The sequence below is a fragment of the Anoplopoma fimbria genome, chromosome 3 (genome assembly GCF_027596085.1).
Source record: "Anoplopoma fimbria isolate UVic2021 breed Golden Eagle Sablefish chromosome 3, Afim_UVic_2022, whole genome shotgun sequence".
Classification (NCBI taxonomy): Eukaryota; Metazoa; Chordata; class Actinopteri; order Perciformes; family Anoplopomatidae; genus Anoplopoma; species Anoplopoma fimbria.
Window position 1 is genome coordinate 700,103 of NC_072451.1, and position 13,376 is coordinate 713,478.

Sequence of the window (13,376 nt, forward strand, 5' to 3'; positions counted from 1 at the left end):
GGGTGTAGTGAGGGTGAGTGAGGGTGTAGTGAGGGTGAGTGTCTCTTTAACGCGCTGACGCTGCTTCCTGCCGCAGACTCTCCAGCCTCGCCTCTCTCTCTGTCTCTCTCTCTCTCTCTGTCTCTCTCTCTGTCTCTCTGTCTCTCTCTCTGTCTCTCTCTCTCTCTCTCTCTCTCTGCGGCGGCCGCCTGCTCCAAACAACCGACGACCGGGAGACCAGGACCAGTACGAGGACCGGGACCGGACCGGGACTGGGCACACAGGGACACGGGAGGAACCGACGGAGCACAACCATGACAGAAAACACCAAAACACACGTCATCCTGCTGTCCTGCGGCAGCTTCAACCCCATCACCAAGGGCCACCTCCATATGTTCGGTGAGTGTGTGAGTGTGTGAGGTGTGTGTGTGTGTGTGTGTGTGTGTGTGTGTGTGTGTGTGTGTGTGTGTGTGTGTGTGTGTGTGTGTGTGTGTGGATCACCCATCAGTCCACGTCTCTATCAGTACAGTCTTCAGAAGGTCTCGGGCTCTGGTCGCTGTCCAGCTGTGTGGTGCTGAAACGCAGAGCCGGGACGGAGGCTGCTGGGCCCGGTGTCGAGGCTGCTGGCCCGGTGTCGAGGCTGCTGGGCCCGGTGTCGAGCTGCTGGCCCGGTGTCGAGGCTGCTGGGCCCGGTGTCGAGGCTGCTGGCCCGGTGTCGAGGCTGCTGGCCCGGTGTCGAGGCTGCTGGCCCGGTGTCGAGGCTGCTGGCCCGGTGTCGAGGCTGCTGGCCCGGTGTCGAGGCTGCTGGGCCCGGTGTCGAGGCTCCGCAGGCCTCCGTGTGGCGCAGACACCGGGACACGGGGCTCAGCGGCGGGACTGAACCCATGAACCCATGAAGTATTCACATGGTCCTGATGAGGAATCACTGTCACACTGATTACGGTTATTAACGGGTTATTAACGGGTTATTAACGGGCTATTAACGGGCTGCTATATATTAAAGTATTTAATGTTGTCTGCAACAACCAAACCTTAATGTAGAACTACAATGATTTAAAACTACAAACAATAACTCATTATTTATATGATTATTATGATGTGGACCTGAACAGTACACACAGTACACAGTATACACAGTACACAGTATACACAGTACACAGTATACAGTATACACAGTATAGTACACAGTACACAGTACACAGTACACAGTATACAGTATACACAGTACACAGTACACAGTACACAGTATACAGTACACAGTATACACAGTACACAGTATACACAGTACACACAGTACACAGTACACAGTACACAGTACACAGTATACAGTATACACAGTATAGTACACAGTACACAGTATACACAGTATACAGTATACACAGTATAGTACACAGTACACAGTACACAGTATAGTACACAGTACACAGTACACAGTATACAGTACACACAGTACACAGTATACACAGTACACAGTATACACAGTACACAGTACACAGTACACAGTACACAGTATACACAGTATAGTACACAGTATACACAGTATAGTACACAGTACAGTACACAGTATACAGTACACACAGTACACAGTATACACAGTACACAGTATACACATTACACAGTATACACAGTACACAGTATACACATTACACAGTATACACAGTACAGTACACAGTATACACAGTACACAGTTTACACAGTATAGTACACAGTATACACAGTACAGTACACAGTATACACAGTACAGTTTACACAGTATAGTACACAGTATACACAGTACAGTACACAGTATAGTACACAGTATACACAGTACAGTACACAGTACAGTACACAGTACAGTACACAGTATAGTACACAGTATACACAGTACAGTACACAGTGGGGCGGCTGTGGCGTAGTGGAGAGCAAGGTAGTTCTCCAATCAGAGGGTCGGTGGTTTGATACCCGGCTTCGGCAGTGGATGTGTCCTTGGGCAAGACACTTAACCCCAAGTTGCTCCTGAAGGCCATCGGTGTGGACTGGATGATGAATGTTAGTTAGAGTCTGATGGTGGCACCTTGATGGTAGCCTGTCATCAGTGTGTGGATGGGTGAATGATATGTAACATACTACTGACTGTAAGTCGCTGTGGATAAAAGCCTCTGCTACATGACTGTAATGTAATGTAATGTAATGTAATGTAGTACACAGTACACAGTATACACAGTACACAGTATACACAGTATAGTACACAGTATACACAGTACAGTACACAGTATACACAGTACAGTACACAGTATACACAGTACAGTACACAGTATACACAGTATAGTACACAGTATAGTACACAGTATAGTACACAGTATACACAGTATAGTACACAGTATAGTACACAGTATACACAGTATAGTACACAGTATACACAGTACAGTACACAGTACAGTTCACATTATAGGACACAGTATACACTGTACAGTACACAGTATACAGTATAGTACACAGTATACACAGTACAGTACACAGTATACAGTATACACAGTACAGTACACAGTATACAGTATAGTACACAGTATACACAGTACAGTACACAGTATAGTACACAGTACAGTACACAGTATAGTACACGGTATACACAGTATACACAGTATTGTCCACAGTACAGTACACAGTGTACACAGTATACACGGTACAGTACACAGTATACATAGTACAGTACAAAGTGTTGTACATAGTGTTGTACACAGTACACAGTATATACAGTATAGTACACAGTATACAGTATAGTACAAGGGATACAGTATAGTACACAGTATACACAGAATAGTGCACAGTACAGTACACATTATACAGTATAGTACACAGTATACACAGTATACTATAGTACAGTACAGTTCACAAATTAGTACACAGTACATGGTAGACAAAGTATAGTATTCAGTATACACAGAATACTACACGGTATACTGTAATGTACACATTATACAGTATAGTACACAGTATACAGTAGACATAGTATAGTAAGGTATAGTACACAATTTAGTACACAGTACATGGTAGACACAGTATAATACACGGTATACACAGTACAGTTCACAGTTTAGTACACAGTATGCACAGTATAAACAGAATAGTACATGGTAGACACAGTATAGTACACGGTTTACAGTATGTCAGTACAGTTCACAGTATAGGATCAATCAGATGTAAACTGATCGATGGACAGTGAAGGAAATAATCAACAATCAATACAAAACATTTGAAAATCAAAGACCAATCACAGGCCAGCGCTGTGTGTGTGTCGTCCAATCAGCAGGCTCGGGGGGAGGGTTCATGTCAGTGTCCATCATGTGTTAGAAAATGTCTCCAGCTGACTCATGAGGACCTTTCAGAGCTCAGAGAAAGACACAAACTATTATAATTATAATTATTATTATTATTATTATTATTATTATTATTATTATCATTATTTTATGATCATTATTATTAAGCTAATTATTGTTGTTGTTGTTGGAGGTCAGTGTTCCTGTTATTTTGTCCACCGTTCTGATGTTTGTGCTGCGCTCACTTCTCTCTGATGTTTGAAGATGCAGCAGCCATGTTACCATGGTGACCTACATCCTCCAGCAGCTCCTCTCTCGCTCTCTCTCTCCTCCCTCTCTCTCTCTCTCTTTGTGTCGCATGAAACCGAAAGTGTAGAAGCATTACCTTCTTCTTCTTCTATTCAAATTAATAAATTCATGACTCCACATTAACGTAGATTCACATCTTATGATTATGTGTAATGTTTGACCGATGATGTCATAAGCTTGATGAGGTCATAAAGGGCCAATCAGCAGCCTGGAGTGAATAAATGGAGAGTCATTGAAACAACAACAACAGATGAAAGTGAACAACAGGAAACAGTCTGAAAAAGAAAAACATCACACCTCGATGAGACACAGCTTTTATTGTGAAAGGTCAATCTGGTTTAATCGTTGACATTGTGTTGAGTTTCATAAACCTATCATGTGTTTTATGTGATGATAGTAACTACAGCTGTCAGATAAAGGTAGCTGAGCAGAAGTGTAAAGTAGCAGAAAATGTAAATACTCAAGTACAAGTACCTCAAAAGTTATTTCCGTAGTTACTTGTGTACTTATTTACCTTCATGTTGTGTGTTTCACTTTGTGTGTTTTGCAGAAAAAGCCAGAGAATATCTGCACAAAACGGGTCGCTTCATTGTGATCGGAGGAATCATCTCTCCGGTGCACGACTCCTACGGAAAACCTGTGAGTCTGTTTATACGAGCAGCATGTACTCTGAGTACTCATATGTGGAACACAGCACAGGAAACAGCCAGCAGCAGAAAGGAGCTGCAGCTCTCTGCGCTCGTTTCCCTGCCGGAGTTAACGAAGCTCTCGTCCTACTTTCTCTCTCTGAAGAACACAACATGAATAATAAACGCTGCTCAGATTACTCTCCTCAGTAATGAGCTCGTTAGGAGACGCTCAGCTGATGAGTCACCATCCTGACAATCATCACACACTAACACACCACTGAGGGATTCATGTCTACCTGTACACTATGCACTACATAAGCAGGGGTGGAGGAAGTATTTGGTTCCTTTACTGCTGGAAAAATACTAATACCACACTGTAAAAATACTCTGCTACAGTAAAGGTACTAATACCACACTGTAAAAATACTCTATTAGAGTCAAAGTACTAATACCACATTGTAAAAATACTCTATTACAGTAGAAGTACTAATAAAACACAGTAGAAATACCCTGTTACAGTAAATGTACCAGTACCACACTGTAAAAACACTCTGCTACATTAGAAAGTACTAATACCACACTGTAAAAACACTCTACTGCTGGCCAAGTACTCCAAACCTCCTCTGTGGTATTCCCTGCTACAGTCGGTGTCTCCAGGGCCACATGTTGTCATGACGACTCACACCCAGACCCACAACACGACAACAGTACCAGCGCCGTGTGTCGGTCTGATGAAAGACTTCAGTAGAGGCTGGTCTCATGTGTTTCCTCCTGTAACTCTGTGTGTCTCTGCAGGGTTTGGTGCCCAGCAGACATCGTCTCACCATGTGTCAGCTGGCTGTCCAGTCCTCTGACTGGATCAGGTGAGACACCTCAGCTCTTTACCAAACATCTCTGAAACCTCAACCTCAAGCCAGAACCACATTCAGTCGTTATATCATGAGATGTTTTTCTTTGTATCATGAGATGTTTAGTTATTTCATGAGATGTTTAGTTATATTATGAGATGTTTAGTTGTATCATGAGATGTTTAGTTATATCATGAGATGTTTAGTTATATTATGAGATGTTTAGTTGTATTATGAGATGTTTAGGTGTATCATGAGATGTTTAGTTGTATCATGAGATGTTTAGATGTTTAGTTGTATCATGAGATGTTTAGGTGTATCATGAGATGTTTAGGTGTATCATGAGATGTTTAGTTATATCATGAGATGTTTAGTTGTATCATGAGATGTTTAGTTCGTAGTCTTAAACCACCAGTGTGGTCTTTTGACACATGTGCTGCGTATGAACCCAGAGTCTGGTGTAAATGAGTGTTTTTGCCTGTGGGGTTTGGTGCAGGGTGGACCCCTGGGAGTGTTACCAGGACACCTGGCAGACGACCTGCAGCGTGCTGGAGCATCACCGCGACCTGATGAAGGTGAGGAGATGTATCTCTGTCCATTTTTTTGAAAAAGGTCTTTAGGACAAGACAAAGTAGTCCCATTGTGGGTCCACCACAGGCAGGGAAAGGCACCAGGGTCGGGTGCAATGTGAGCTGGGCGGGGTCCGGGGCATGCCGACCCCCGGCTTTGCGGACTAGCTCTAGTGAGGTGGAACGTCACCTCTCTGGTGGGGAAGGAACCAAAGCTGGTGTGGAAGGTGTCGTGGTATCAAGCAAATATAGTTGGGCTGAATGCACCGGCTCTGGAACCAAACTCCTGTAGAGGTGCTGGACTATAGAGGCTTCAGGGCGGTGTGGGGATTCTCACGAGCCCCCGGCTGAGCGCTGCTGTGTTGGAGTATTCGAGAGGGTTGCCTCTATGCGACTGCAAGTCAAAGAGAGAGAGTCTCTGACTGTTGACGTCTTGTAGTCTCTGGGTGGCGTTCTGGAAAGGGCGCCGACTGGGGACTCTATAGTTCTGCTGGGGGACTTCAACCCTCATGTGGGTAACGATGGAGTGACCTGTACGGGGTGATTGGGAGGAACGGCCTGCCTGATCTAAACCAAAGTGGTGCTTTGTTGTTGGACTGTGCTCGTCATGGATTGGCCAAAACAAACATAAGTGTAACCAGAACACCCCTCGGCCAAAGTTCTATGATCAACTTTGTGGTCTTATCAACAGATGTGCGGTTTGTTGGACCCGTTGGTGTACAGAGTTGTAGAACCGTTAATGACAGACTTGCTGATATTCACCGTATTGCCGTCTCCATCATTGGGGATATACAGTTTGATCCATCTCCATTAAAGTGTTCCTGTTTTTGGAGAACATGTGTTGATCTCCATGTTTTGTTTCTCAGAGAGTCACCGGCTGCATTCTCTCCAACGTCAACACACCATCGACGACTCCTGTGATTGGTCAGCCACAGAACCAGACTCCCCCCAACTACCAGAACCACAACAACATGAATCACAAGCCCACAGCCAGTGAGTCACTTTCCTCCATATTCATCACTGATCCATCCATTGGTGAGGGTTTAAGGAGCAGTCAGGGATTTGTTTTAAGTGTAACTGTTCTCTTTTTATATGTAGCCTCAGGTTATTATTTATTAATGAATGTGACTGGAGTCTAAACTTCCCTTACTATTCTGCTCAGTCAAACTGTGGGGGAAGGTCAGTGAGAGTTTTGGAAAGATCTGCTGCGCCCGTCCTCACATCGAACGCTTCACCTTCGTCGGTAAGTAGAAAAGTACACATTCAGAAAGGAGTGGAAACGATCTGCGATCATCAGCCAGTAAACCAGAGTTCAACCAGCCAGCTGGGACTCAGAGGTCCTGTTCAACTTTGTTATTTTGATGACATGGTTGCAGCACAAAAACATGTAAACACAATACACATTCAGCATCCTACTTCTTCATCCAGCAGACATACATACATAATACATCAATGATTACTTGGAGTTCCTCAGGGTTCTATACTGGGTTCACTATAATCAGAATTTTGTAAAAGCCACAACTTTTTAGATTTTTGTCTAATAGCACACAAGCTACAAACATACCATCTGATATTATATCAGCATAAGTATTATCATGTTATAAAATAGTTTCTTCTTCATCAAGCAGTTTCAGATCAACGGGATGATTTATCAGGGCTCTTTGTGTTTCTGTCACCTGATGAACGTCAGTCCAACGTTCTCTCTCTTTTAGCTGCTAAATATTTCACAATTTTCATCAGCCTGTCTCTAACTCAGTCTGTCTGCTGAGCAGCTAGTGTACGCTGGCTTTATTGGAGCTTTTATTCTGAAAACTGCTGAACCAGACAGGAAATGTGCAGCGAAACCAAAACAAGAAGCTAAAAGAGGCTAAAAATCTTTGAGACCAATCATGACTTTATGTTGTTGTGCATTATCATCTACATGCCAAAACAACAGTACAACTACACCAAGTATTATTTATCGCTGTCTCTTTGCATCTATATGAGTGTGCCAGGCTTTTACTGCATTATTTTAATTCTTTTAGGTTCAATAGGTTAAAATCCTTCCAGTGGCACATTGAGAGCTTTGTTGTATACACTGAAGAAATATATTGAATTCCACTTGTGTTGTGTTTGGTTGTGTCAGATGAAAATGCTAACCTGGGGACTGCCATGAGATACGAGGAGATTGGTGAGTCGCCTCTGCAGCATCTGAAACCTGAACCGACTCCTGTGTCGTGTCCTCTGGGTTTCCTTCCTGCTGTGTCTGAACTCCTTCTGGTTTGTTTGTATCCAGTAAACATGCTGTTTACTGAGTAAACGTGTGGTTTACTGAGGACGTGTCTCTTTCCTCCTGCCTGTTTGTCGTCTGTAGAGTTACGCATCTTGCTCCTGTGTGGCAGTGATCTCCTGGATTCCTTCTGCATCCCTGGTCTGTGGAAGGACAGTGATGTAAGCACACAGTAGCCCCGCCCCCACCCAACATGTAGCCCGCCCCCTCTCTTTTCTTCAAATGCCATCGGAATAACCCGACAGGCTATTCCGATGGTTGACAAAGGAAATACCTGCAAAAAGAAAGCGTTGGCATGCAGCTTTATTCTTCTCTCATGCTGCTAACGAGCAAAACATCGTGCTAATATGAATGCTAGCTGTTAGCAAGTGACAATGAAGAAATTCAAGGGTTTGAATGATATGGAGCTAGTAAAATAACCAGTCATTTTATGGAGAATATTTTTAAATCAAAGACACAATTTAGTAATTTGAGATGATGATTTAACAAAAGTGAGTGAGTACTTTGGTTGTTTGGTGAATAAGAACCGTTAGCAAAAACACTCGGCTGTCACATGGTTTTAATAACAAGAGGTGAATAATTGTCGTCCTCATAAGTCACTTAGAGATTTTGCTTCATGTTCAGTCTGAACATGAAGCAAAATCTCTAAGTGACTTATGAGGACGACAGTGTTTGAGACTCGTCCAGTATTGAAGGAGAAGGCTGTAAACATTCAACAGGCTGTAATGTAACTCCTCACCGTCAATGTACTTCCACTGTTAGAGCTAAAAGAGTGTCTGACAACATTACGGAGAGAACCCACAGAGAAATAAAACATCCCTCTCTCCGTTTTTAATTTTATCATGTGACTTGTTGCTGCAACACCACGGTGGTAAAGTGAGTGACAGCTGTACGGAGGAGAGCCGGCGTTTGTTGTGTCGGAACATGAGGGAAAAGGTTGAAACATACAGAAGTTACCCTTTAAAGTGCAGTAGTTCAAATTAAAAGTTCCACCTTTTTCGCAAAGTTCCTGTGAGGGACAAAGGGGTGTTTAAACCCTTGTCTTGTAGAAACGTCCTATGGGTTGGTTTGTTTATGGGACGATGGAGTTTGTTAGGTTTTCGTTGGGAGCTAACAGCCGGGTGACATCAGCAGAAGTTCATGTGTGAATCCTCACAGAGTAGTCAGTGCTGTGACTCTGAAGTCCCCTGATCCTGGAGGGTCAATGAGATGGATGGATTTGGTCCGACTGAAGGTGGTGTTTCTGTGGTTTCAGATGGAGGTGATCGTGGGAGATTTTGGGATCGTGGTGGTTCCTCGTGATGGAGCCAACACAGAGAAGATCATGAATCACTCCTCCATTCTCCGCAAGTTCAAGGTGGACATCTCTGTTACACTCTGGTTCCATCTGACAGAGAAACGTCCTCCTTCATGGTCTCATGTGATCTCTGCTCTTGTTTTTAGGACAACATCACCGTGGTGAAAGATGGGATGAGCCACCCAATGTCCATCGTCAGCTCCACCAAGAGCAGGTGATGATTGTTGTTAATGTGAGATACATTACTGATGAACAGTTACTGATGACTGTCTGTCTGAATGTAGAAAGTGTCTTCACTAACAGACCTTCTTTAGTTTAGTAGAAGAAGAACTCTGTTCAAAGAGACAAAGATCCTACAGCTGAAGAAGAAGAGAAGAAATCAGCTGAATGATTAGATTTAAACAGGAACAGCTTCCTGTTTCACAATAAAAGCATCCTAGAACAAGCTGGAGTTAACTTTATCAAAGCTCTTCTTCAGACTTCACATAGAAACAGAAGGTTAGTCTAGAGTTAGTACTGCTGGAACATCAGCTGATCTAATCACAGGTTAACCCTCCTCAATCAATACTTACTGATCAATAATCAGACTGATTCTACATCAATACTTATTCTACATCAATACTTACTGATCAATAATCAGACTGATTCTACATCAATACTTACTGATCAATAATCAGACTGATTCTACATCAATACTTACTGATCAATAATCAAGCTTTTTATCTGTTAGAATATGAATTACTGAAGTAAAGAAGAACATCGTCAGCATAACGGCTGATTCATAACTTTTCAATGTTAGTTAATTTGCACACATAAAGTCCATGAAGCAAATATTCATTTTAAACACTGAGGGCTACTGAGTTTTCTCATCTGGCGTATTTGTCCAAACTAAAATTTGTTACAGATTAACAGATTAACAGATTAACAGATGACTAGTTGATGGTTGTTATAGGACATTGATCAAGAGTTAAATTGGTTATATCGAAAATGTAATAATCTGAATTAATTAATGCCCCCCCCCCCCCACAGACTGGCCCTGCAGCACGGTGACGGCCATGTTGTGGACTACCTGAGTCAGCCCGTCATCGACTACATCCTGCAGAGTCAGCTGTACATCAACGCCTCCGGGTAGAGACGACAACCTGCATGAGAACAGGGAGAGTGGAGGGGGGGGGCTACCTACGACATCATCTATATAAATATAACCCCCCCCCCCCCCCCCCCCCCCCAAAAAAAAGAACAACTTAAACTTCCTACTCTGTCTTCTGTGTCAAACATATACTCTTCTTTGAGCTTTCCCACTGGAGCATTAGTGTCCCTCCTTCTGTCTGTGTCATGTGACGTCACCATCAGGGAGGGGGGTGGGGGGGTTAACCCTAAGGGCTGCCGACGTATCACTGATGTATTTCTGCACTGCGGTGGTGACGGCAGTGTTTTTCTGGCACTGTTTGTTTTCTGTCTTTATTAAAGCTCGGGGTGCATGACACACACAGCCGGGCATGCTCAGTGAACACCGGGGCAGATGGGTAAAAAAACTTCTGGATCAGGGTGGCATTTAGCTCAAAGGGGGACGAGGTCATCGGGCCTCATTCAAGAACGGACACGCAAGAAAAAGTGTCAAATTCTCCAATTTCCTCATATCAATTATATAGTTTCCTCCTAAAGAATAAAGTGGTCTTTTTTATCATATTTTAATCTCAATTCATTTAAAATAAAAGTTTAATTGGACCAAACTAAAACTAGAATAAAGATTATGAAGCAAGTTAAAGAAACGTATATTCTGTTCAATGTGCCGTGTCGTTGCCGTCTTAGTCACGTCAAGCATCACATACGATAACAGATGTTTCCTTGATTTCAGACAGAAGCAGGTGATGAATTCTGTGGGCTGAAATGACGACTGTCTGAATCCAACTTGTTAATGAAGCCGACGTTAGCCGTCTTTGTGTTGTTTTGTAGCTGACTCTCATTTTCATAGTGAAATGTGCACCTCATGGCTACACAAATGCTATCATGCTAACGGTCTGAGGCGGAACGTTTGGGGAACGTTTTCTGTAAAAAAAAAAAAAAAAAAAAAAAACTGAGAATTTTTCGCTTCGGGTCAGTTTGCACAGTAAGAAGTGTCTCGTATGAAATCTAAGAAAATGCAGAAACGTGTTGTGAATCTCATCTTTGTCAGTCCAGCGGACAGTTGGTGGCCGACCTCGTCGTCTCTAGCACCAACACTACATTTGTTTTGTTCCTTATTCAGAGGAAGTTCTGACCGCAGCTTCGCTACGATCGTGCCGTCGTCGTCTTTCCACGGAGCGCTCCGTCCACTTTGTGCGTTCCCTCTGAACACTCACAGATTTTAAAAGAATGCAGAACCTTTCTTGCACGAGGCCAGTTGTCGTCTGCGACGTTTAAAGGAAATCCGTCTCCACACAGCGACACAGTTTAACCTCCGAGCTAAAGGTCACACTCTGAGACATGCAGGAGGATGCAGACAATCCGTTATCGTCTTATATCCTGAGATATTAGGCCGCTGAAAAATGATGCTGATGAAGATGATGAAACAAATCCTCAGCAGCAGTGTTGTTGTTGTTGTTGTTGTTGTTGTTGTTGGAGTGTATAAGGCTGTTTTTTTCTTCTTCATGTGCTCCTGTTAGCTCTTCTTACTGTAGACTGCATGCTTAGACATGTTTGGTTCTGGCATGAACGTTCATCACTTGGTAGAATATGATCTGTTGTGAGCGTGTTTGCAAAGAACAAAAAACTCAAAAAACAACAGTATATATATATATATACAGATATATATATATATATATATATGTATATATTTAAGATATAAAGTGGGGACCATCATCACCAACTTCTGTCCATTTTCTATTCACTCTGTAAATGTTTAGATCAAACGCTGCGTCGAAATCTGTCTGCAATGATTCATACATTTATTCATGTCTCCTGTGTGTGTGTGTGTGTGTGTGTGTGTGTGTGTGTGTGTGTGTGTGTGTGTGTGTGTGTGTGTGTGTGTGTGTGTGTGTGTGTGTGTGTGTGTGTGTGTGCGTGTGTGTGGATTTCAGGTCCCTTTTTGTTGAACCATGTAGCTGAAAATAAATCTTGTTTTCTGTATTAATCTTCCTTTTGTCGCTCCGATTTCTTTCAATTGTAAAATGTGATGCATGAATGTGTGTGTGTGTGTTTACAGATCAGTATATTAATCTTTTTTCATATTATTGATAGTTAAAGAGGAACCAAACCCAGAGTTTGGTCAGAGATGTCCATTGTGGGCTCACTTTCAGTAACAGAGTATCTCTACCATCACAACATGAGAACATCTAGGGAATCACAGTGAATGATCATCTGAAGACAGAACGTTCCTTCACTACGCTGTGACGCTGTGTGGAGATCAAGCTTTAAGTTGTTCTCTAGTGAGATAGTTAGCTAATTCCACCATGATGTCATGCTACAGTTACATCAAATAAAAGAACCACATGAGCTGCTGGGTTTGGTCTACCGTACTTTAAGATGTAGCCAGACTTCCCTGTTTTTAAATCACTGTTACCCTTGTAATAATCTTATGCTAATTATAATGGTCAGACCACTGACTGTTGTTATCGCTACGGTTACGGTAGAGAGCTGTAGAGAGTCTGTTATGGTGACAAAATACAGTTTAAACTATTATTAACAGTTGTGTATTACAGTTAACATACGAGGCTCAGCTTTAGCTCTAGCTATGTATTGTTGGGGTTGGTGATGAAAGCTGACTCCAGATAAGCTAATAGCTAAATCCAATTACAATAGTTATGTATATTTAAAACACACTATACACACACACACACAACTAAATACTCACATAGACTAGTTTACAGTTTAAATCAAGTTTAAAGGTTTGGGGTTTTAGTTACTCTTTAAACAACATTTATATTACTGACGACCCAACTGATCGAAAAAGAAAGAAAAATGGAAACTTAACTGAATTTTACAATCTTTACATTTTTGAGTTTTCATTTCACTGAATTGACGAGCTGCCTTAATAAAATGATATTATGCATACATAGACTTGATTGAAGGTGAACCCTCACTATAACAACTGCAGGTTATTATGTAAAAAGTCTAAATGTATGTTAGTCATAGAAGAGACATTTATGCAGGCAGCTCTGAGCTCAGAGGAAATAACAAAGACATTAATATGATCAAAGTG

General features: G+C 42.4%; 1 protein-coding gene across 1 annotated transcript; it reads left to right on the forward strand.

Moving 5' to 3' along the window:
- The first annotated feature begins 293 nt into the window (after positions 1–293).
- On the forward strand, positions 294–10,328 carry nmnat2 (nicotinamide nucleotide adenylyltransferase 2). Its single transcript, XM_054596632.1, has 11 exons — positions 294–378; positions 4,135–4,223; positions 5,009–5,076; positions 5,558–5,636; positions 6,497–6,623; positions 6,793–6,873; positions 7,756–7,800; positions 7,984–8,060; positions 9,155–9,256; positions 9,343–9,410; positions 10,226–10,328. Exons 1-11 carry the CDS (start codon positions 294–296, stop codon positions 10,326–10,328), a joined length of 924 nt encoding a protein of 307 aa, XP_054452607.1.
- Positions 10,329–13,376: the final 3,048 nt, after the last annotated feature.